The sequence below is a fragment of the Procambarus clarkii genome, chromosome 4, assembly GCF_040958095.1.
Source record: "Procambarus clarkii isolate CNS0578487 chromosome 4, FALCON_Pclarkii_2.0, whole genome shotgun sequence".
Taxonomy (NCBI): domain Eukaryota; kingdom Metazoa; phylum Arthropoda; class Malacostraca; order Decapoda; family Cambaridae; genus Procambarus; species Procambarus clarkii.
Window position 1 is genome coordinate 8,416,545 of NC_091153.1, and position 27,381 is coordinate 8,443,925.

General features: G+C 40.6%; 1 protein-coding gene across 1 annotated transcript; it reads left to right on the plus strand.

Annotated features, from left to right (window-relative positions):
- Positions 1–4,072: 4,072 nt before the first annotated feature.
- Positions 4,073–27,381, plus strand: LOC138370583 (uro-adherence factor A-like). The gene is made up of 2 exons (XM_069334976.1): positions 4,073–4,183; positions 26,854–27,381. Exons 1-2 carry the CDS (start codon positions 4,073–4,075, stop codon positions 27,379–27,381), a joined length of 639 nt encoding a protein of 212 aa, XP_069191077.1.

Sequence of the window (27,381 nt, forward strand, 5' to 3'; positions counted from 1 at the left end):
CTGCGATGGATATATATATATATGTATATATATATATATATATATATATATATATATATATATATATATATATATATATATATATATATATATATATATATATATATATATATATATATATATATATATATATATATATATATGTGTGTGTGTGTGTGTGTGTGTGTGTGTGTGTGTGTGTGTGTGTGTGTGTGTGTATTTAATTGCTACTACTGCACAATCTGCATGTCTCTCAGACACACAGGTGTTAACAGGTTCCTGTGAGTCCATCAATGCCAGCTGGAAACCAGTAGTTTTACAGACTAGCAAGAAGTGGTTGATTAGGTTAACATCTGTCGCCATGGTTTGAATGTCGTTACTACATTATTTATTTATTTATTTTGCAGAAATAGTCCTGTGTGGGCCCCTGCACCTCTGGCTGGTCCGCTAGATATGTCTATGATGATGAATGACTTCAGAAGATATATAAGTGGAAATTTGATGACCGATGATATTTATATATAAAACACTGCTTTCCTGAATATTTACTGCTGCCAAGAACGGGAATAAAATTATGTTTGATAACTGTAGATTAATTTAAACACTTCATTTAAATGTTTATTTTATCATTAGAAGATATATGAAAATGCAACATTGTTTCATAGAGTTAACACATATTTTGTCCTATCATATACACCTAAAAACCGTATTCGGTAGAAAATGTTATTATATATTTAATCTAGAAATTTATAAACGAAATGTGGCTAATACGCTGTCAAACATTTGTTAAAAATATTCACTCTCCGGTATAATCCACGTGAATCCAAATATTCACGTGGATTAACAATGGAGAAACAATTGGCAGAGTTTCTTTCACTCTGATGCCCCTGTTACCTAGCAGTAAATAGGTACCTGGGAGTTAGTCAGCTGTCACAGGCTGCTTTCTGGGGGTGGAGGCCTGGTCGAGGACCGGGCCGTGGGGATACTAAGCCCCGAAATCATCTCAAGATAACCAAGATAACACATTATCGGCATTCAGTCCTCGACCCACCAAATGGTGGCCACCATTCCTTTTCAGCATCCTATCCTAAGTTCATATCCTCAATTCCTTTCCTAGTGCTTATACCCTTGACATTCACCGTCCCTTGGCACATTAATTATCAGTGGTTCCTCAGCACGACTAAATCTTTCAAACAAAGTCGCAACATTCTGTTCAAAGCCAGACACAGATGCAGCAGCAATATTATTTATAATGACAGCAAAGATCATTTCACGTGAATTACACCTCGACTGCCCTCTTGAAGCATGAGAGAGGCTACGGGCTCACCATAGCCCGTGTTACTTGGAACTTTTTGTTCCAAGTAACGAATCTTAAACAACAACAAGCACGAGAGAATTGATGTGTTAGTCTAATTAGTTATTCACATATTCACATATTAATTAGTCACATATTCTGACTAATTAGTCAGAATATGTGCTTATCAAAGCCTGAAATTGACTAACATCAGGAACTCCAACAAATCTACGTAGGTCTACGACAAAATGAAATCTTATCTATCTTTTACCGACGTCTCGTGTGGAGTCTTAAGTCCAGTCCAACGGCTGACTTTCCCAAGAAAGTCACCCATGAGAGCTGGCTGCCTGTACCCCAGTATTTACGGCTAAGTGATCAGTTGCGTCGGGTGTAAGAAAACCGCTCTCATGCCTCGTCCAGTGCGGAGAACTAACTTGTCACTATTCGCTGATAAGCTGATCAAGCTCTCACCACTTGCATGTTTGTGTATTTTGTTTATTTATTATGCACCCCATACCCATCCTATGGTGGTAGTAGACCCCATACCCATCCTATGGGTGGTAGTAGACCCCAAGCCCATCCTGTGGGTGGTAGTAGACCCCAAGCCCATCCTGTGGGTTGTTTTGGACTCCATACCCATCCCGCGGGCGGCAGTGGACCCCATACCCATCCCACTGGCGGTAGTGGACCCCATACCCATCCCACTGGCGGTAGTGGACCCCATACCCATCCCACGGTCGGTAGTGGACCCCATACCCATCCCACTGGCGGTAGTGGACCCCATACCCATCCCACTGGCGGTAATGGACCCCATTCCCATCCCGTGAGCGGGAGAGGAAAAGATTACAGAAGCCCATAATGGGCTCAGGGATCTGACCCATAATTCATTTAACTTGCTAAATTACAGTTCTGATAAGCTAAGAACACAGTTTAATTAATACCAATAGTCTCTAATAGCACAATTAGTTCAAGAACTGAACAAGTATAGAATGCTTACCTCAGAGATAATAGGGTTCAGTATCTAAACTCATTTTGAAATTCTTTAACCTATCCTCTACGTAGCCCATATAAGAAGTGCATGGGGTCATTGATAAACTAATTAAGCTAACTAAGTGACCAGGGGCGAGATTCACGAAGCAGTTACGCAAGTACTTACGAACGTGTACATCTTTCCTCAATCTTTGACGGCTTTGGTTACATTTATTAAACAGTTTACAAGCATGAAAACTTGCCAGTCAACTGTTGTTATTGTTATAAACAGCCTCCTGGTGCTTCGGAGCTCATTAACTGTTTAATAATTATAAACAAAGCCGCCAAAGATTGAGAAAAAATATGCAGGTTCGTAAATGCTTGTGTAACTGCTTCGGGAATCTGGCCTAGCTCAGACCTTCCATACAATAATGGAGGCATCTCTGCACAGTGGAATGTTGTTGTTATAGATTTAGCTACTCAGAACGAAGTGTCCATGTAGCACGGGCTATGGTGAGCCCGTAACCAAGCACAGTTATTATTATTAACATCTTTATTGACAAAATTAATTACAATTTTGCCTAATATGAGGATTTTGATGGTCTTATTAAAGTGAGGATAATGCTGGTATTCACTGTCACGCAGGACAGAGGGTCATACATAAGACAATAGGTCTAAACTGTAGGCTGAAGCACATATATATCATGGATACAATCAATGTTTTAATGTATGGATATCTTGAGGCTATCTTGAGATGATTTCGGGGCTTTAAGTGTCCCCGCGGCCCGGTCCTCGACCAGGCCTCCACCCCCAGGAAGCAGCCCGTGACAGCTGACTAACACTCAGGTACCTATTTTACTGCTAGGTAACAGGGGCATAGGCTGAAAGAAACTCTGCCCATTGTTTCTCGCCGGCGCCTGGGATCGAACCCAGGACCACAGGATCACAAGTCTCGCGTGCTGTCCGCTCGGCCGACCGGCTCCCCCTATGTGAAAACAACTTTCTACTGTGCACAGTGGCGTATAATGAAGGCTGCGGTGAGGGGCTTTAACTAGACAAGCCCCAGGATGGTGGCAACCCGCGGTCACCACCACCATCACTCCCTAACCAAAACAAAAGACCCGGAGTCGTGGATCAACTGACGGAAGGCGGTGTCGAGGCGGCCAGGGTTCGTATCCCCCTACCCCCTTACTGTCAACACCGTTTCCCCTCACCCTACGTTACGATGTTGTTTTTCGCTCCCAGACTTTTTTTGGGGGGAGGATTTTATAAGGGCAATCTTATAGAGGTTTAAAGTTAATGTATTGAGGATTTATTAACTAAAGTTCTCATTATTTTTATTCAGTATGGGATCTATGTGTGTGATGAATTGTACAATTTTGTGATACATATATAATGAAAGTGCAGTAATATATTAAGATTAAAAAACACATACTAAAAACACATACACACATTGACACACACATATACATACATACATACATACATACATACATACATTCATACATACATGCATACATACATACATACATACAGAGACACAAACACACACACACACACACACACACACACACACACACACACACACACACACACACACACACACACACACACACACACACACACACACACACACACACACACACACGCACACACACACACCTCAAGATTATGAGGAGGATTAAGACAGAGGAAGATAGTATGAGGCTCCAAGATGACCTAGACAAACTGAACGAATAGTCCAACAAATGGTTACTGAAGTTCAACACGAATGAATGTAAGATAATGAAACTAGGCGGTGGAAACAAGAGGCCAGACACAAGATACCGAATGGTAGAAGAAGTCCTTCATGAAATGGACAGAGAGAAGGATCTCGGAGTTGATATCCCACCAATCCTGTCTCCTGAAGCCCACATAAAAAGAATAACATCGGCGGCGTATGTAAGGCTGGCTAACATCAGAACTGCCTTCAGGAACCTGTGTAAGGAATCATTCAGAACCATGTATACCACATATTTTTATAGTTTATTGTGCACCCCATACTCATCCTGTGAGCGGTAGCACAAAAAGCATTACAGAGGGCACAAAAGGTCTTTATCAGACCTCATCTTAGATTATTACATTAAAACCACATATGTAAGACCAATCCTGGAATATGCAGCATTGAGCCCGTACCGTGTCAAGCATGAAAAGAAGCTGGAAAAAGTTCAGAGGTATGCCACTAGGCTAGTCCCAGAACTAAGAGGCATGAGTTACGAGGAAAGGCTGCAAGAAAAGCACGTCACGACTCTGGAAGACAGAAGAGTAAGAGGAGACATGATCACTGCCTACAAAATTCTCAGAGGAATTGACAGGGCAGATAAGGATAAACTGGTACGCGAACAAGGTGACACAAGTGGAAACTGAGTGCCCCAATGAGCCACAGGGAGGTTAGAAAGAACTTTTCAGTGTCAGAGTAGTTACCGGATAGAATGCATTTATGTGGTGGAGGCTGATTCCATACACAATTGGAAAATATGATTAGAGCCCAGTAGGCTCAGGAATCTGAACACCAGTTAATTGACAGTTGAGAGGCGGGACCAATGAGCAAAAGCTCAACCCCCGCAAGCACAAATAAGTGAGTACAACTAGGTGAGTACACACACCACAAATCTGGATTTTTTATTTTTATTGTTTCCGTCGGAGGCGAGTCGTTTATTGTGCACCCCATACTCCTAGAGAAAGTGGCTTTCCAGTCCCTATATGCAGCGAAGGTGAGACTCACTCTTATGTATCCCCATCATGAAACCCTTACCTGAAAAAGAACAAGGAAAATCTAGAAAAGGTCCAGAAGTATGCTACAAGACTGGTTCCTGAATTGAAGGGCATAAGTTATGAGGAAAGGGAGAAAAAATGGAATATGCCAGACGTAGAAGTAGTTTATTCTAATCCGATTCAAAGTTGTAAATGCAAATATGAGAAAAACGAGAGAAATGAGTCATTGCATTAATCTTAGAACGTTATCTTGAGGTAATCTTGAGATGATTTCGGGGCTTAGTGTCCCCGCGGCCCGGTCCTCGACCAAGCCTTCATTTTGTTACACACCCCAGGAAGCAGCCCGTAGCAGCTGTTTACCTCCCAGGTACCTATTTACTGCTAGGTAACAGGAGCATCAAGGTGAAAGAAACTCTGCTCATTTGTTTCCGCCTCCACCGACGATCAAACCCGGAACATCAGGACTACGAATCCGAGGCGCTGTCCACTCAGCTGCCAGGTCCCTGCAAGCCCATCTAGGTTAGTACACACACACACACACACACACACACAAACACACACACACATATATATATATATGTGTGTGTGTGTATATATATATATATATATATATATATATATATATATATATATATATATATATATATGTCGTACCTAGTAGCCAGAACTCACTTCTCAGCCTACTATTCAAGGCCCTATTTGCCTAATAAGCCAAGTTTTCCTGAATTAATATATTTACTATAATTTTTTTCTTATGAAATGATAAAGCTACCCTTTTCTCTATGTATGACGTCAATTTTTTTTTATTGGAATTAAAATTAACGTAGATATATGACCGAACCTAACCAACCCTACCTAACCTAACCTAACCTATATTTATAGGTAAGGTTAGGTTAGGTAGCCAAAAAAAGCTAGGTTAGGTTAGGTTAGGTTGGTTAGGTAGACGAAAAAACATTAATTCATGAAAACTTGGCTTATTAGGCAAATTGGGCCTTGAATAGTAGGCTGAGAAGTGCGTTCTGGCTATTAGGTACGATATATATATATATATATATATATATATATATATATATATATATATATATATATATATATGTCGTACCTAATAGCCAGAACGCACTTCTCTGCCTACTATGCAAGGCCCGATTTGCCTAATAAGCCAAGTTTTCATGAATTAATTGTTTTTCGACTACCTAACCTACCTAACCAAACCTAACCTAACTTTTTCGGCTACCTAACCTAACCTAACCTAAAAAGATAGGTTAGGTTAGGTTAGGTAGGGTTGGTTATGTTTGGTCATATATCTACGTTAATTTTAACTCCAATAAAAAAATATTGACCTCATACATAATGAAATGGGTAGCTTTATCATCTCATAAGAAAAAAAATTGAGAAAATATAATAATTCAGGAAAACTTGGCTTATTAGGCAAATCGGGCCTTGTATAGTAGGCCGAGAAGAGCGTTCTGGCTACTAGGTACGACATATATATATATATATATATATATATATATATGTCGTACCTAGTAGCCAGAACGCACTTCTCAGCCTACTATGCAAGGCCCGATTTGCCTAATAAGCCAAGTTTTCCTGAATTAATATATTTTCTCTAATTTTTTTCTTATGAGATGACAAAGCTACCCATTTCATTACGTATAAGGTAAACAAATATTATTGGAATTAAAATTAACATAGATATTTGACTGAACCTAACCAACCCTACCTAACCTAACCTAGCCTATCTTTAAAGGTTAGGTTAGGTTAGGTAACAGAAAAAGTTAGGTTAGGTTAGGTTAGGCAGGTTAGGTGGTCGAAAAATCATTAATTCATGAAAACTTGGCTTATTAGGCAAATCGGGCCTTGCATAGTAGGCCGAGAAGTGCGTTCTGGCTACTAGGTACGACATATATATATATATATATATATATATATATATATATATATATATATATATATATATATATATATATATATATATATATATATATGTATATATATATAGAGAGAGAGAGAGAGAGAGAGAGAGAGAGAGAGTGTCTCCATCTGCTGCACCTGCTCTGTGATTTAGCTGTGATCACGTACTGAGCAAAGTTCTCACTGTGTTTACGAAATGTAACTCCTTACGACCTCTTATCTTCCCTCCACTCCCCCATCCCCACCTCCCATCATCCTCCCAGAGGCCTATACTCCCTTCCTGTGTCTCTCACGCTCCCACATTCCCTAATGTTATTTAATACTCATCGTCCGCCAAACTTTAATACCGTCTAGGAAATTTCCCCCCCCCCCTCATATATTTACAAATTTATGGACGAATCAGTACTATAAAACATTGATTGTTATAGCCTGACAGAATGTGTTTAATTAGTTTCTAACATAGTCTAAAGACGTCTTGGAGGGAGGGAGATGTCTTAGTGAGAGGAGAAGGATTATACTCAACAGCATTTTGCAACAGTTGAGCTATGCCAGCGTCCTTAAATAGGCAGCATGCTCGTCGAGGTCACTCTGGATGCACTCTGGTTGCTGTGGGGAAAAAAAGAGTCTGCAACACTCACAGATTGTGACAGTGGTTTATTGGTTCCATTTTTAAACATTTCATTTGTGATAAGGTGGTTCACAGAACGTAGCTGGGATAAGGTGGTTCACAGAACGTAGCTGGGATAAGGTGGTTCACAGAACGTAGCTGGGATAAGGTGGTTCACAGAACGCAGCTGGGATAAGGTGGTTCACAGAACGCAGCTGGGATAAGGTGGTTCACAGAACGCAGCTGGGATAAGGTGGTACACAGAACGTAGCTGGGATAAGGTGGTTCACAGAACGCAGCTGGGATAAGGTGGTTCACAGAACGTAGCTGGGATAAGGTGATTCACAGAACGCAGCTGGGATAAGGTGGTACACAGAACGCAGCTGGGATAAGGTGGTTCACAGAACGCAGCTGGGAAAAGTGGGGGGGGGGGTTCACAGATGACCAAGGAGCTAGGGGGAAGCTGCTCTGGTGACTAAATGCTCTTTACTTTCACTTCTGAGTTGTGTTGTTTTTCTTATTCGGAGATTCATGTTTGGAGCAACTCAAGGTTGACCTTCTGCAAGCATGTTTACTCACCATATTGTACTTGCAGAGGATGAGCTTCGGTTCTTGGGTCCCAACCTCTCAACTCTCATTTAACTAGTTCCCAGAATCCTCAAGCTATCGTGAGCTGTGAAATCTACATTTGAAACAGTGACTGGGATTTTTAATTCTATTACACAAATTAGTGCATTACACTTGTTTACTACTCTGACACGGAGAAAACTTTTCTGGTGTCTTTTTGACTCTTTTGGCCGCTCATTTTCCACCTGTGTTCCCTTGTTCGAGCACCCACCTGTGTTCCCTTTTTCGTGTTATTTACATTAATTCTATCAATTCTCCTGATAATTTCGTATGTGGTGATCATGCCTCCAGTAACTTTTCTGTCTTCTTAAGTGACGCGAAGCTTAATTCCGGTAGTTTTTCCTCGTGACTCATTCCTCATAGTTCAGGGAAGTGTTGGATGGGGGGAGTATTCTATGCGGTGAGCATTGTGAGGGGTGAAGTGTGTGAGGGGGGGGGGTTCGGGAGTGAGGGGGGGGGATAGAAGTATGGGGGGTCGGTGGAAAGAGGGAGGAGGGGGGGGGGGAAAGGGGATAAAAGTTTAGAGGTTGGTGAGGTAGAATTCCGAACAGCAACAAACAGTTTCCGGTAACCGGACGCCGCTAGTATCCGAGCGACAGAGGGACTCCACCTTCGCCACAACCGTACCTCTTCACTACCTCACTCTCACAACCGTACCTCTTCACTACCTCACTCTCACAACCGTACCTCTTCACTTACCTCACTCTCACAACCGTACCTCTTCACTACCTCACTCTCACAACCGTACCTCTTCACTACCTCACTCTCACAACCGTACCTCTTCACTACCTCACTCTCACAACCGTACCTCTTCACTACCTCACTCTCACAACCGTACCTCTTCACTACCTCACTCACACAACCGTACCTCTTCACTACCTCACTCTCACAACCGTACCTCTTCACTACCTCCCTCTCACAACCGTACCTCTTCACTACCTCACTCTCACAACCGTACCTCTTCACTACCTCACTCTCACAACCGTACCTCTTCACTACCTCACTCTCACAACCGTACCTCTTCACTACCTCACTCTCACAACCGTACCTCTTCACTACCTCACTCTCACAACCGTACCTCTTCACTACCTCACTCTCACAACCGTACCTCTTCACTACCTCACTCTCACAACCGTACCTCTTCACTACCTCACTCTCACAACCGTACCTCTTCACTTCCTCACTCACACAACCGTACCTCTTCACTACCTCACTCTCACAACCGTACCTCTTCACTACCTCACTCTCACAACCGTACCTCTTCACTACCTCACTCTCACAACCGTACCTCTTCACTTCCTCACTCACACAACCGTGCCTCTTCACTACCTCACTCTCACAACCTATACCATCATCTGTACCTCCCAAAACAAGATACTTTTCTATATTTTATTGTTCATGTGTTGCAGGTGTTGCCGACAGCTGTTGTTAACAGGTCTCACGGCCCCTGTGAAAGTCTCCCCGGAGGTCAGACGAGGTCAGGTCATAAGGTCTGGCTTCATCGCTCCAGTTTGTCAACACAGCCGTAATGTTCGTCTTAGTTCCCAAGGGCCTTGTGGCTCCTGGTGAGAGGAAGGGGGGAGTGGGGCTTCCCTCGTGGTTGAGGGAGTTACCTGCCCTAATAGAAGAAGAAATGTAGAGGGGAAAATAGCAAATAGAAATAGAACCACCTGTAGAAATAGCCAAAGCTACTCTATCCCTTTGAGATGTATTTCTTTCTTGTCTCAATAAACTTACTTGAACTTGAACTTGACAGGGACAATTTTCTACTTCTAGAATTCATTCTATTATACCAGAAAATTTCTAGAATTCATCCCTCTAGAAGTGAGGAGTTGCTTGCTAAATATAGAAACGCTATAGATAAAATTAGATCTAAGGGAGATAGATGTCCCATTCATATCTGGCACTATGCATGAAAGATGAATTGCCAATTAATGGATAATCAGGGAAATTGGTGTTAAATACCGACTGAGTTAATATTGTACGGTCAATGGGATTTTTTATTGGCATCTGATATAATTTATATTGCAATTTCGACATTTTTGTCGTAACTATCTTATTTGTGTCGACATTTGTGCAGTTTACGACAGTTTCTGTGTCTGTCAGCAAGCTCTAGCTGCTAGCTCTTTGATCCCGCTTAATAACCGTTGATTGTCTAATGTACTACCTCCCCGAACCTATTTTCCTCTTTCATATCTACTACATATAATTCTCTCACACATACACATCTCGAGGATGCAGCCCGTAGCAGCTATCAAACTCAGAGGTACCTACTTACTGGTAGGTGAACAGGCGCACCAGGTGGAACAAACTCTGCTCATTTGTTTCTGCCTCGGTTGGGAATCGAACCCAGGCCCCTTAGGACTACTATCCCTCGTTTTCATGTACGTGAGACAAAGTCATATCGTGCTGGGGTAACTGTAGTAGTTAACGCACAACAGGGACCCATTTCTCAGGTTTTAAACTGGTAGTGACAACAGGTAGAAACTGTGTTGGTAAGGAGGCAGTTCTAAACAGTATCGGGGCCTGACAGCTGAATGGACAGCGCTTGGGATTCATAGTCCTAAGGTTCCGCGTTCGATCCCCGATGGAGTCGGAAACCAATGTTCAGAGTTTCTTTCACTCTGATTGCCCTGTTCACCTAGCAGTAAATATGTATCTGGGAGTTAGAAAGCTGTTACGGGCTGCTTTCTGGGGAATGTGTAATAAAAAGGAGGTCTGGTCGAGAACCGGGCCGCGGGGACGCTAAGCCCCGAAATCATCTCAAGATATCCCTTCAAGATGGGTCGGGCTGAGATTGCTAGAGTATAGTTTAGGCCGAAAATATATGTTTTGGGGGATTTAGGGATGGGACGGGGGAAAATGGATGGTGTCCAACCACTTGGAAGGTCGGGGAATTGAACGCCGACCTGCATGAAGCGAGACCGTCACTCTACCGTCCAGCCCAAGTGGTTGGGCGTTTTGGGGGATTAATGAAGTGAATTTAAAAAAGGATAATGAAGAAAAGGACTTAAACGTAAACATAACGACATCTTAAAAGTAGAGGTTATCTTGAGGTGATTTCGGGGACTAGAGTCCCTGCGGCCCGGTCCCCGACCAGGCCTCCTTTTCGTTACACCCCCCTCCCTCCAGGAAGCAGCCCGTAGCAGCTGTTTAACTCCCAGGTACCTATTTACTTCTTAGTGAACAGTGGGCATCAGGGTGAAAGAAACTCTGCCCATCGTTTCTATCCGGCGCCCGGGATCGAACCCGGGACCACAGGATCACGCGTCCAGTGTTCTGTCCGTTCAGCCACCGGCTCCCTTTTGATAGCTTCAAATGAATTACCATTGTTGACCTGTACAGGGATGATCATCCCTCTACACTTCAATTCTTCTAGAAGATAAAAAGTAAAAGTTCTTTCCCAATGACTCCTAAAGACTTTGCAGTATGACCCTCCAAGAACTACATAAGGATAATGCCCATTCCAACTAGGTTCCTGTGGTGGATGCGTTCATAGGACTCTGCTATTACCGCACGTACACCCAATGTGACGACTTATACTGAATTTTGTAATCAGCTCATCAAGATTGTAACTTGCTCAGCTAAATGAATTGTGGGGTTCAGTCCCTGAGCCCATTATGTGCCTCTGTAACCCTTTCCCCTACCGCCCACAAGATGGGTATGGGGTGCATAATAAATGAACTAAACTAACACCCAATAGGAATGGCACACAGAGATCACACTAACGTGATGAATCAAATGAATAAATCCACAAGGGCCGTGACTAGGATTCGAACCTGCGTCCGGGATCATCGGCCCTTGTGGATTTATTCATAGGAATGGCACTTTAGCAGCCCAATCTCTGGATGATCCAGACTCATATCCTTTTCACTGTCAGGATTATAAGGGGATGATTTTCCTCCCGGTAACGTTCCGCAGGATCAAACTCTTCAAGCTCTTCCCCAAATGACATGTAATAATAATAATAATTTTTATTTAGGTAAGGTACATACATACAAGTATGTGAATAATGTATGGTTCAGATTTTCCAACAAAGTTATTCACAAGTCTGATGTTTGCGAATGTGCCACGAGCCAAATCGCGCCTGACAGCTGGGTGGACAATGCATCAGATTCGTAGTCCTGAGGTTCCGGGTTCGGTCAACGGTGATGGCGGAGATAAATGAGCAAAATGTTTCTTTCACCCTTGATGCCTCTGTTACCTAGCAGTAAATAGGTACCGGGGAGTTAGACAGCTGCTACGGGCTGCTTCCTTGGAGGTGTGTAACAGAAAGGAGGCCTGGTCGAGGATCGGGTCGCGGGGACACTAAGCCCCGAAATCATCTCAAGATAACCTCAAGATAGGAGCCATCATTGAACAATATTTATTAAATTCACTTGGTGTCAGACCACGGGTGTAGACTCCACAAACAGCGATCGAATTATAAGCTCATGTGAACAGAGAAACATTTAATATTATTGCGATAACAGAAACATGGATGAATTCAGAAAATAGGGAACAATTAGCACAATTATTACATACTGATAGACAGTTGAGACGTTAGAATAGTAGACGAAGTGAGCGATTAGCAATATACGCGAAGGAAAATTTATAATTTGGAGTTAAAGAGGCAAACAAAAATAATTTGAATAAATTAAAATTAAAATAAACAAGGCAAAATAATATCAGTTATATATAGGCCATCAATCCTTGAAAAAATAGAAGAAAGGCATTTACGGACAGAAATGTCTATAGCATCTCGGTCTGAAAGAGGTGATTGTAATTTCAACCTGACTCCTGAATCAGGCAATTCTGAAGCAAAAGCATTTTAGAGTTAATTATCCCCTTAGATAACATATTACGAAACAGACAAGTAGAAATAATATATTGGACAGCGTTGGCCAACAGGAAGACATTCATAAATACCTTCGAAATAGGGAAAAGGGAGGAACTACCAAGAGAAAGCGCCAAGCCATTACGACTACATAGCTCTTGGAAGGGGTCAGAATATAAAATTGGGATGGGACGGGGGGGGGGGGGGGGAGGAATGGTGCCCAAACACTTGGACGGTCGGGGATTGAACACCGACCTGCATGAAGCGAGACCGTCGCTCTACCGTTCTGTCCAAGTGGCTTAAACCTCGAATTCTACTTTCCTTCTTTGCAGCCTTTGCATATTGTTAGCCTGGTTAAAAGTTCCTCTCACGCCATGGTCCTTAACATTGTTTGTTTTTGCTAGAATTTTTGGCGTTTATATAATAGTTTGCTTCTTCTTTTATCCTAACAATGTGGAGCGCTTAATATCTTTTTTACCATGAAGAAACACCTAATAAGCCAGGATAAAATCAATAAAGTCAGATCAATTTACTTGTGTGTTTAAATTACCATAATCTCTGTGGCTCCTAAGGTTCAGTAGTAACTGTTATCTAGTTTGCTGACATCAACAAATTGTTATACTGTGCTTTTTTAAGTTATCGTCGACGCAATTTTCAGTAAAAACGAAAAATACAGAATCCCCCAAAAATGCACCCTGTGGCACTCCCCTTGTCGCACGAAGCCTGGTTGATACAGTTACATTGAGTACTCTACGTTATTAACTACCAATTAGCCAATTTACCATTCATATTATTGCATGAATTTATAATCCGGTGGCATATAATTTGAAGAGACGTCTTCTATTTGGAAATTTATTGAAAGTATTTTTTTGGATATCTGGATATATTATTTTCGCGGAATTTCCTTCATGTGCATATTGCAAAATATGTATACATATATAACGTTTTTTTTCGTAAATAGTGTTGCGAATTCTTACCTAGCGAGTGATCTCCGCAATCTCTGTTTCCATATGTTTCCCGACTACTAATATTAAATTTATTGGTCGATAATCGCAGGGATTCGACTAGTTTTCCTTTTTTTGTATCTAAGTTTTCAGTGATATCGATCATGACAAAATAACCCATTATCACAACACTTGTCACGCCTGTTATGTGCATTTACATAAAAAGAACTTAGACACAGGATTCAGCACTACTATTGATGTACTATTATGTATTAGCGATAAGACCTACCATTAATGTATAATGACTTACTGTAAATATATAGCTCTTGAAATAGCACTTTCTCTGTAACTAGCTGACATTGTAACTATAAGTTGTGAAGGATAGATGAAATTGTTTATGTAATAATCAAAGATGAGGTCTGATAAAGACCTTTTGTGCCCTCTATAATGCTTTTTGCGCTACCGCTCACAGGATGAGTATAGGGTGCACAATAAACTAGCCGCCTCCGGCGGCAACAATCAAAATATTGCTGTATTTTGGATGTATTTTTCAAGCTACAGAAAAATATAGGCAAAAGAAAGCTCAAAATCCCTACAACACGATCGAGAAATGCTTTTAAAATGGACGAAAAATTAGGCAGATAAAATTACGGATTCTGAACCTAGATAATGATAACAATTCCCATATATCACCTGGACAGCGTTAAAATTGCGCAGTCAGAGTGATTAACAGAGAATTTAAGCCAAAAAATTGCATTAATGTCTGGAATAAAGCAATTAGCATACTAGGATTTATTTCAAGAAGCGTTAGCGATAAGAAAATTGGCATTAAAATGTTACATACAATGAGAGGTGTTCCCCGTTTATCCGTGTATACTCAGAGAGTCTACTTAAGTCAGGTACTAAGTTCAGGGCTCAATAATACTTGCTTGTTGGCCAGTAAGCTGGTGTCACGGCCTTAACCATCAGGCAGTTAGTTACAGTTGACTGCGTTACAATTACAGTTAGTTACAGTTAGTTACAGTTGTTCCACTAGTTGACTGCGGAACAAACAACACTGAATACATCACCAGAGGTGAACCTCGCTTCTCTGATTAGGTATACACTAAGTTTACTTCAGTCCTGGAGTATATTTAGAGCTCCAGTATACTGAGTTGACAGTAAACTATTGTTCTTGTCATAAACCCTCCCCCGTTGGTGATAGGCCGGACGCTGAACCAAAAACCCAATAAGATACCAATTATTTTTCCCCAGCTTTATCGTCTCCGTTCTGTAGAATGGATTTAAATTCGCCTGAACGAATACTAAGAAGACTGACTGACTAAGAAGACTTTTGAGAAAATCCTTTGAGAAGCACGGCTCGTGTCTGAGAGGACCGGGGCGATGGTTCGATACCTCCGTCTTGGTCCAAAGATTTTCTCGCAGATATATCACGTTGTTTTGAATTATATTGTGTAAATGATATAAGGAATTAAGAATGTCTTAAGATAAATAAAAAACTTATTGCTTATTCTCTAGATAAGCAAAGTGTATGGGGGTGACGTTATTCAAGTGACGTTATTCAATGAAAAAGTCTAACAATGGGGACATAAATACATCACCACAAAGCAGAACTCGAACCAGTGGAGACAAATTAGATAGGATTAGAATCAGAAAAGACCTGGGTAAATACTAGTTTGGGAATTAGGTTGTTTTAATGGAACACGTTATTGGCTAACACAATAAACCTGGCATCCCTGAATTGTTTCAAGCGAAGGTTATACAATATATTATTTATATATTAACAATCTTGAATATACACAGCAATGTACTGCTATCCTATTCTAGATGTAGAATTATACGGTGCAGAGCAGATGCTAGCTATGAGTTTACCTGATGTAGACGAGGAGTCACAATAACCTGTCTGAAATATGTTGACTAAACCACGCACTAGAAAGTGAAGGGACGACGACGTTTCGGTCCGTCCTGGACCATTCTCAAGTTGATTGGTCTTCACCTGATATCTCCATCTCACAGGACGGTTAGTCATACATGGTATCAATAGAAAGCATGAAACGCAAGTCTATCAGCCTGCACTAGCAAACTCAGGCTAGAGCACACGAATTTCTTCCAATATTCGTGAGTGCATGAAACAGTTACAGAGCTCAAAGTACCTCAGAACATCTGCTCAGAAAACATTATTAACAAGACACTCAGAGATATCACAATGACAGATGAATGAATTTGGGTTGATATAGAGAGGAACTGTCTTGCTAAGGCCAATAAGACTTTTGAAGTGCTCTTTATTCCTCGGTTCTTAGGGACAGAACAATAATTAAAAACATATGGAACACATAAAGAAAGAAAAGGACTGGAACAGTAATAAGAAACATATATACGGAGCAATGGAAAGACAAGAAAGGGACGATAGAGAGAGGGAAAGGGACGAGGAGCGTGGATAGAGAAGACTAGGTGTGGGATAGCATAAGGGTAGAAGGCCCATAGGAGGTGTTCTGATAGGAAGCGTGGGACCAATAAGCAGGATATGAGAGAGGGAGAGGGAGAGGAAGAGGTTGGTGATGGTGAGAGGCGTAGTGTGGGTGTGTAGATGGGCTTGTGCCGCTCATGGTGTAGGTGGTGTTTGTTCTCTCTGCTCGAACTCACCCACGTAGCCAATCAAATCATCTCAAGAAGATAGCGCCCCCCCCCCTGTCTCTATTCACCCACCTAGCCCCACTGTATCTACTCCACTACCTAGCCCCTCTACTTCTGCTAACTACCTAGCCCCACTGCCACTAATCCACCTAGCCCCTGGTGCCTCCTAGTTCCCCCCAGACGCTTTTGACACGTCAAAATTGATTCTTTGTTTTGTTTAGGCGATAATATAATATTTTTATGTAGACTTAGATCTGTGTACTTGCGTTCTGAAGAATAAAACTGATTTCATCTTGTGACTAACTTGAAGTACTGTACGATTGTGTTGTTATATATCTTCCGGGCATATTTATGTGTATTATTTATCTAAGAATTTACCGTTCCAGCAGGAGACAATCCCCCTCTGGGTAGATACAATCAAGTAGCAGGACTGAACGCAGGAGGCGGCTTAGGGGTGGCAACTCAGACGTCAGTAGTCAACGACTCTTGACCGAATGTAACAAAATTTGTGTGACCCTTTCAGCAGCTTGGCGGCCTCCGTCAGGGGGCTGCGGCTGCGTTCCGGTCCTCACCATAACAACAAACAAGGGGTCAAAGGCCACTGGTGCCCGCAGGAGAGGCCAGAAAACACTCTCACGGTGCATCAATACAGCGTTTTTCTCCCTACGAAAGTTATTTATGCTTTTGGCAATGGATGTTGAGATCCACGAACGCCTGGGACCGGCTGCCTGCCAGAGGTAGACCTGGAGATGAAGAAAGGAAACTGGACGGTGTATTGTGACATTTGAGAGCAGAGGCTGGCCAAGGAGGCTGAAACTCCCTGAGAGTGAGCATCGTTACCCACTGATGAGAAATCCATGCTTTCCTTTGGCCATGTGCGCCGCTGTGTGCGTGTGAGTTCCTCAGTGTAGGTATGTGCGTTGTCTTGAACTGCTATATATGTATGTCTTTGTCATATGTATGTATAGGCATCGTATGTATATATATATATATATATATATATATATATATATATATATATATATATATATACACACACATACACATATACACGCACGCACACGGATAAATGAGGAGATAAGTACACGCAGATGATGGTACTCAGGTACATATGCATTCACCTATGTGTATACCTGCGTACACACAGGTACACGTATACATACACGTATATACCGACATAAATACATTCACCCACACATACAGATGTACACACACACATATACACACAAACACAAATTTATTATATATAAATTTATATAATTTCCTTTTGAAATTTGAACACACACAATGAATGAATCTTAGTACAAAATGACAATTAAAGGTTTATTTAGAAGTGTTCATGTTTAAGAGAAAGCAAAATAAGGGATCCCATATAGTTTTATAACTGAAAAAAATATATAATAAACGACACCTGCTTAAATGTTAAAAAAAAAATCTAAAATTTTGTTTCTAAATTGTTAGATTATAAGGTAAAAAAAGTATAACACACCACTTTATTTAAGATATCTATTTGATAGATTCGCAGATACCCTTTTCGACCAACTTTTTGTGCAGAGTTAATTAAAGCAGTGGATTTAGAAGCTCGACTACTATTACGATAGAAAATCTTTACGTGAATAAAACCAAGTGCATAAAGCAAGGATAGTAAAGGAAAAGTTCTCAACTTGTCAGCGAAAGTAATTTGAAATTATATTTAAATAAAATTAAAAAAAAGTTTTAATTTCTTTGATTTATTCAACGCCTAGACGAAATAACTTTACAAACGAAAACAAATAAATGTTATAGTTGTTGTAATTGCAAGAAAAGACGTTGTAACAACCTCAAATGATACTGGATTGTTGAGGAGCCTTAACAAACTGCCGGAGAATTAGCCATGATTTTTTTGGTTTAATTCGGTTTAATTCGATGGTTTAATTCGTCGGCAGTTTGCCCTAGTGATTTTCTCATATATATATATATATATATATATATATATATATATATATATATATATATATATATATATATATATATATATATATATATAATAAATATATAGGGGATAAATGGGGGACGTAATAGGCCTGTTATGTTGTGCAGTGTCTTTTGTGTTGGCATCGTTATATTCCGGTCTTGGAATATATATATATATATATATATATATATATATATATATATATATATATATATATATATATATATATATATATATATATATATATGACAATGTCAGACCACGGAGGAAAAATGAAACAGGAAATTTCCTTAAGTACTTTCGTATATTAAATACATCTTCAGAAGGTCCTTCTGACCTTCTGAAGATGTATTTAATATACGAAAGTTCTTAAGGAAATTTCCTGTTTCATTTTTCCTCCGTGGTCTGACATTGTCACATTCTTAATCACGTGTTTATTTTCGTGATATATTTATATATATATATATAATATATATATATATATATATATATATATATATATATATATATATATATATATATATATATATATATATATATATATATATATATATATATCACGTCACAGTGCTTCCTCTTGTGTGTGTATAACGGAAAATCTTCTTGTTTGCGCCATGAATTTTTTTTTATAAGCAAATAGTCGGGAAAGATAATTAAAAGACGGTTTTATGCCGGATTATTTATACAGAATGAATATATCTTTGAAGAATTTATTTAGTTGAAGAAAAATCTATGGGAGTTTATTGACTTCATAGAGAACTGACGTCTTCCTGATAAGAACAATTAATTGGTAATTACTCTACGGACTTTTATTGAACTTTGGGGAAACGGACTGACCTCTTAAATCATTAGTAACACCTCAGTGTACAACTAGACTGTCTCTCAAGTCTAATGCCAAAGGTGACTGTGTCAAGTGTACAGCTACATTAACTCTCCAGTCTGCGGCCAAAGGTGATGTTCTCATTACACAACTAGACTATCTCTTAAGTCTATTGCCAAAGGAGGTGACAACCTCAAAAGACTGTCTCCCGAGTCGGCTGCCAAAATTGACGGGCTCACTCCATTGTTAGACTCCCAAGTCTGCAGCTCTTCAAGAATTTAGTTATCATCAAAAACCAGTTAAGCAAATCCGTCGTGATGGTGAGTTGTGGGCAGAGCTTCTCAAAATAGACATTAAATAACATACGCAAGACTGTCCCCTATGACAGCTCACTAATTCTTTGGAAAGAATTCCGTGACTCACAACACAGATGCCATATCGGAAGTTGGGGCAACATTAGTCGTGTCACCATCTGAGTCGTTTCTGACCTCTTGATGAACGAATGATTACCTTTTATTGTTTTGCATGGCACTAATGGCACTCTTTATTACGCGTAAATGTCCTATTTTATGGTGGCGTTGTTGAGAACACTCTAATATAAGGCACGGTGAATTTGTTAGTGTATTATATGGAGTTGATATGATCAAGAAAAATAGGTCGGGAGTCAGTACATTAGACAGCTGATGGCTAAAAAGGCGGGGTCTAAGAACTAACAGCTCGATCCTGCAAGCACAAATAATAAATACATATAGATAACTCAAATACACATACACACACACACACACACACACACACACACACACACACACACACACACACACATACACACACACACACACACACACACAACACCGCACAGCTGGTGTGACAATTCGCGGTCCAGAAATAAGAAATGCTGGAAGCAGGTTTGCAACGAGCCTTGAAATAAGTGATTTCCAAGCAATTGATGGGTGGATTGCAAGGTTCAAAGCGAGGTGAATACACACAAACGCACACAAACACATACAAATACACACACACACACACACACAAATACACATACACACACACACTCAAATACACATATACACACAAACACACACTCGTTCTCACACTGGGAACATTTTTACATCACCGTTCATCACACATAATGCGTATGTACACCGCGCCGGCTGGCTGATAGCAGCCAGCATCCTCTTGCCTAAGTTTGCACCTATCTTCTTTGACTCATATCTAATTCTCCCCATTTTCACGAATATGAAAAACGTGACTTCTCACGTGTAAAATCTCCACGGTTATCAATATAATTTTTATCAAGAAGTCATCCTGAGGGAATCTTCTTTTTGAAATACTACAGTGAAAGGAGAGAATTCCTTTTGAAATACTGAAGTGAAAGGAGAGAATTCACGATTTCGGAGAACCACCAAACTTCACACTGGTGCCAACTAGGAATAAGAGAAAGTATTGCCATCTTTCACCCGTAAGAAGGAGTCCAATTTGGGTGCACAAGTTGCAAATTACACTCAAAGATTCAGAGTAAAATTTCCCCTCAAGGAAATGATGAAATGTTAAACACAGTCAGTGTTATGATAATAGAATCTTTTTTAATAAAATTTAAACGAGTGATTCTCTTGCGTTGTGAGATGAAAATGAGGATTCATCAACATCTGACCATTTATGAGATCAAGGAAACCCATGAAAAATCAACAGTTACTTCCCCATTCCAGTAGATCTTGTACAAAATGGGCCATAATTGGAAAAAAAAATTCTGATGTCACTTAAATTTTTCATCTACAGTCCATCCTTACCCCAAAATCTCCTATAACAGCGAGTATAGTTATATGCTAATGTGAGTAAATTATATAGCTTCTAAACCACCATCATCTATTGATGTTGTCTCCCTTATTTTCGCTTTGATGAAATGGTTTTCTCTAACTATACGAGACCCAACCACTTGGGCTGGACGGTAGATCGACGGTCTCGCTTATTTCAGGTCGGCTGTTCAATCCCTGACAATCCAAGTGGTTGGGCACCATTCCTTCCCCCCCGTCCCATCCCAAATCCTTATCCTGACCCCTTCCCAGTGCTATATAAGTCGTAATGGCTTGGCGCTTTTCCCCCTGATAGTTGTCTTCCCTTCCTTCGATCTAGCTGCTCTTTCTATTTCGTTTTTAGCTTTTCGGTAAAGTTAAAAGTAAAGTTAGTAAAGTTAAAGTTAGTGAGTGTTTCAAACCACGATGGGCTTCGATGGGAATTTTAGGATGATATCTCTAGGATTGTTTGGATGATGAACAAATCCACAAGGGCCGTGACGAGGGTACGAACCTGCGTCCGGGAACATCCCAGACACTGCCTTAATCGACTGAGCTACGACAGGGTTACATCATTGGATGTATCACGTTAGTGTGATTTCTGTGTGTTAGGATGATATCTCTAGGATTGTTAGGATGATATCTCTAAGATTGTTAGGATGATATCTCTAAGATTGTTTGGATGATATCTCTAGGATTGTTAGGATGATATCTCTAAGATTGTTAGGATGATATCTCTAAGATTGTTTGGATGATATCTCTAGGATTGTTAGGATGATATCTCTAAGATTGTTTGGATGATATCTCTAGGATTGTTAGGATGATATCTCTAGGATTGTTAGGATCCTTGAGTATGTTGGGAAATTTTTCTCCGTTGAATCTTAGAAATAGGTGTATGATCTCAGGTTAAAAAACTCATCACAGAAAATGTTAACTGATTTAAAATCATAAATGTGCCACTACATTGAATTCTATCTGTCATATGTTGCTTCATTCACTTATGTAACCTGGATAATTTTCAAGGCATGACACTCATCAAAATTTTGTATTCTTTGAGCAGTCAAGCCTCATATATGAACATATTCCAACAGATAGAAATATCAAAATGTTTTACCTTCCCGATTAGCAATGGAGAGTCAGTAAATCATAATTAGTGATATACAATCCACTGATTAGGTCATAATTAGATAGTCTATATAAGAATATGAATCATTAATGAACGAAATATACTCATGTGCCATTGATGTGTTCGCTACTCACATGCTGGAAGTGAAGAGGCATATACCACCCCCACATAATTCCTGTCATGGACATCTCTACTATAACTAAAATAGGTGATTTGATAATACTGGTAATTTTAATCTCGAAAGGAACACATGTAAATATTAGAGGCCAAAATGAAATTGATCCTCAAGAAACGAAAACTCCTAAGTGTTCAGTGAGGATAACTTTAGAATATATAAGAACCTTATAAATTGTCATCTCCACTTCCGTGAAAATAAGCATTATATTTACGTGGGCTGTAGGAGACTCGAACAGCGGACCTAGCTCGGTTTGAGTCAATAGCTCAGTCGATATAAAGCTTGGACCTCACAAGCGTGGGGTCTACGGTTCGAGCCCAGGTGAATGCAATATAAGAACATTTTCCCCCACTATGTTTTTATTTTATGCTGGCAGCCACTTTGTTTTAATTAACTTGGTGCTCAAGAGAACGTTAAATATTTAAGCTCGGTATCAGTCAGGTACTTTTGAGACCCTTTTGAGGTACCAGTCAGGTACTTTTGAGACACTTTTGAAGTACCAGTCAGGTACTTTTGAGACCTTTTGAGGCACCAGTCAGGTACTTTTGAGATCCTTTTGAGGTACCAGTCAGGTACTTTTGAGACCCTTTTCAAGTACCAGTCAGGTAATTTGAGACCCTTTTGAGGTACCAGTCAGGTACTTTGAGACCCTTTTGAGGTACCAGTCAGGTACTTTTGAGACACTTTTGAAGTACCAGTCAGGTACTTTTGAGACCCTTTTCAAGTACCAGTCAGGTAATTTGAGACCCTTTTGAGGTACCAGTCAGGTACTTTGAGACACTTTTGAAGTACCAGTCAGGTACTTTTGAGACCCTTTTGAGGTACCAGTCAGATACTTTTGAGACCCTTTTGAGGTACCAGTCAGATACTTTTGAGACAAGATCAAGGAAAAATCCGGAGGTGGAGCCCCTAGGCAGTTCTTGTTGAATTCAACCTCGTTCTAGCAGCTCCTACGACGGCGCTGGAACCAATCGTATTGACGTTTGCCTTTCCATTAGGCAATTTCAGCAACGTGGAGAGGGGGGACCTGCTGCATGGGTAACAGCTTCTCCTCCATATCGACCTACCCAGGTTTTGCGCCCTGAAGAGGACAATGAAGCCTCATCAACCAGAGCGCAACGCCATAGTGTCCCAAGACTACAAGATGCCTACCACTACATTATTGTGAGGAGCTATGGTTTGGTTGGTAGGATAACGGAGTTGGACTTCTGAAGTCCGAGTTCGAGCGTCCGGTGAACAGAGTGACTGAAATATCACTCGTTGTTGTAGAGTGCAACTTAGAAAACACTTGAAAAATGTGAGTTTCTATAAAGGAATATTTATCGTGTCTGCCTTAAATTATATTGCATTTTAAACCATAATTATTATAAAGTAATGCAGTCGGACATCTTTAAATTTAGAGAAATAATTTTGAATATGTCGTACTTCAGTTTAACTCAAGGGGAAAGTATTTATGGATATATTCTTGAGGATCTGTTCGCTATAATCTTAAGCTAGTGTGGTCTCGTTGGCGCTGGAGACGAAGAATATACGAATCCACTTTTGTCTGACAGCGTCCAACAGCCTGGTTGATCAGTCCAGCAACCAGGAGGCCTTGTCGGGGACCGGGCCGTTAGAGACGTTGAGTCCCGAAATCCTGGAGTATATTATAGAGCAATTATAGTAATGAAGATCATTTTGTGAGGCCAAGACGCAAAAACATGAGGTAATTACTATTTCAATGTAATTTGCCTTGTGGCTGTGAGGAGAGCTTTCTCAGTCTTTAGAGAACGAAAAGTCTTCTTGAATTGTAGTCCCAATTCAACGTTAACCTCCTCGTTATAAGAGGAGCCTAACCAGTTGGGCTGGACGGTAGGGTGTTGGTCTCGCTTCATGTAGGTCGGCGTTTAATCCCCCAACCTTTCCCCTCCCCCGTCCCATCCCAAATCCTTTTCCTGACCCTTTCCAAGTGCTATATAGGCGTAATGGCTTGGCGCTTTCCCCGATAATTCCATTCCCTTCCTATAAGAGGAAACATTTCGCAACCAAAAGAGTTTTCACTATAGGCGTGATGTTTCTGCTGTGCAGCGTTGCTAGCTTCTGGCTACTCTTGCATATTCAGTAGACTAGCACCTGGCGTCTGGTCTGCCTCGTCGGCTAATTAATCCCAGTAATAACGGGTCGAATAGTTTTCCGCCATCCGCCTCTCGACCACTCACTCGACTACATCCGGGTACACTTGTGTGGTATGCGGTACACATATACTAATTACACACACACGAATAAATGTAATTGTAGGTTGACTGTGATTTTAGAATCAAACTAAGCTCTCGATAAAATGATTTAGCTCTCGTTAAAATGGTTTAACTTTCGTTAAAATGATTTAGCTCTCGTTAAAATGGTTTAACTTTCGTTAAAAATGATTTAGCTTTCGTTTCTCAGGTGCTGAGCGTCTAGTTATTCCCTGAGAGATTTAACATTTTATATAGCGGTTGGGGTATAGGGGGCCTCGTAGCCTGGTGGATAGCGTGCAGGACTCGTAATTCTGTGGCGCGGGTTCGATTCCCGCACGAGGCAGAAACAAATGGGCAAAGTTTCTTTCACCCTGAATGCCCCTGTTACCTAGCAGTAAATAGGTACCTGGGTGTTAGTCAACTGTCACGGGCTGCTTCCTGGGGGTGGAGGCCTGATCGAGGACCGGGCCGCGGGGACACTAAAGCCCCGAAATCATCTCAAGATAGTGGGTCAATACTGACTAATTTTTGATTTTGCAATCATTGCAATTAGTCGGAAGAGACATAATAATGTGCCTCCGTCCTTGCTCTTAATAGAAAGTCGGGGTTTTAATTTGAGAAACTGACCATATCAGCTATAATTATACCATTAGTCTAATCATATATAAGTTATATGTCTCGTTCATCATATGTTATATATTAGCTTCAATATAGAGGAACAATTAGTTCCCCCATACTAATCTGGGGACACACTGTTAGGCTCGTTCAGGTCCCCTAGGCCTACTTAGGCCTCTTCCCAGGTTACAACCCATAACAGTTGTCTAACTCCTAGGTATATATTTAATACTAGGTGAAGAGGTGCTTCAGGTGAAAGGAAATGTCTCCCAAATGCATATGTCTTATTTCGGGATTTATTTCCGGGACCTTTCAGCTGTGTCCAGAAGAATAAAATGTTAATCTCATAATATATGTTTTCCTCATATATCTTATATGTTATACTGATCATATATATATATATATATATATATATATATATATATATATATATATATATATATATATATATATATGTCGTACCTAATAGCCAGAATGCACTTCTCGGCCTACTATGCAAGGCCTGATTTGCCTAATAGGCCAAGTTTTCCTGAAATAATATATTTTCTCTAATTTTTTTCTCATGAAATGATAAAGCTACCCATTTTATTATGTATGAGGTCAATTTTTTTTTATTGGAGTTAAAATTAACGTAGATATATGACCGAACCTAACCAACCCTACCTAACCTAACCTAACCTATCTTTATAGGTTAGGTTAGGTTAGGTAGCCGAAAAAGTTAGGTTAGGTTAGGTTAGGTAGGTTAGGTAGTCGAAAAACAATTAATTCATGAAAACTTGGCTTAAATTAGGCATATATATTATACTTATTATATATATATATATATATATATATATATATATATATATATATATATATATATATATATATATATATATATATATATATATATATATATATATATATAATCCAATTTACGAAGTAATGACCGAGTTCCTGTTCTATACAGGCATATCCATGGAAAAAATATATTATTAAATAAAGATATCCTAATTATTTTCTTTATATCTGAACCAATTTCCTTTGTGAAGTTCACCAACAAAGTGCCCTTCAGCCATCACAATAAAACTGCAGCATCTCAAAATTATAATCTTCATTCCTAAAGTCTTATCTCCTTCTATCAGTTCCTTCACACGTCGTCCTGGACCTTCAATAGGAAAGCCACGATCGATGATAACTACAAGCACAAGAGAAGAATGCGGTCGTGGGCGATATTAGTTGTCAGTTCTCTTGTGATTTTGACCTCCTGAGGTCGACGGAATTGGCTCTCCTCTGGGGGACTTACTGACCAAGAATCGTGAATGATGTGTCCCTTTCGTTGTTTGGGGTTTACGTAAACCACAGGGTAGTATCCCGTCCTCTTAATTCACTCACTCGGTGCACTAAACGTTGGTCTGACTCCACTGTAGCTCTCCACAGCTAGGGCCGTTGATAGCGTCCTTGGAGGCCGTTGACAGCGTCCTTGGAGGCCGTTGACAGCGTCCTTGGAGGCCGTTGATAGCGTCCTTGGAGGCCGTTGATAGCGTCCTTGGAGGCCGGGTTCTCCATCTCGGACCTAGTCAGGTTTTGCTGCCTTGAGATTTGTTGCTCCGGTTGTTCACAATGTATCGCTCTTCCTGCAGCATGCAGCATCGCTCTGCTTGCAGCTTACTGTATCGCTCTGCTTGCAGCTTACTGTATCGCTCTTCCTGCAGCATGCAGCATCGCTCTGCTTGCAGCTTACTGTATCGCTCTGCTTGCAGCTTACTGTATCGCTCTGCTTGCAGCTTACTGTATCGCTCTGCTTGCAGCTTACTGTATCGCTCTTCCTGCAGCATGCAGCATCGATCTGCTTGCAGCTTGCTGTATCGCTCTCCCAGCAGCTTACTGTATCGCTCTCCCAGCAGCTTACTGTATCGCTCTTCCTGCAGCATGCAGCATCGCTCTGCTTGCAGCTTACTGTATCGCTCTGCTTGCAGCTTACTGTATCGCTCTTCCTGCAGCATGCAGCATCGATCTCCCAGCAGCTTGCTGTATCGCTCTCCCAGCAGCTTACTGTATCGCTCTCCCAGCAGCTTACTGTATCGCTCTCCCAGCAGCTTACTGTATCGCTCTCCCAGCAGCTTACTGTATCGCTCTCCCAGCAGCTTGCTGTATCGCTCTCCCAGTAG

Coding starts and splice junctions, on each gene's coding strand:
- LOC138370583 (XM_069334976.1), top strand. CDS start 4,073: ATGGTAGAAGAAGTCCTTCATGAAATGGACAGAGAGAAGGATCTCGGA. Junction 4,184..26,853: donor GAATAACATCGGCGGCGTAT/GTAAGGCTGGCT, acceptor CTCTTCCTGCAG/CATGCAGCATCGCTCTGCTT.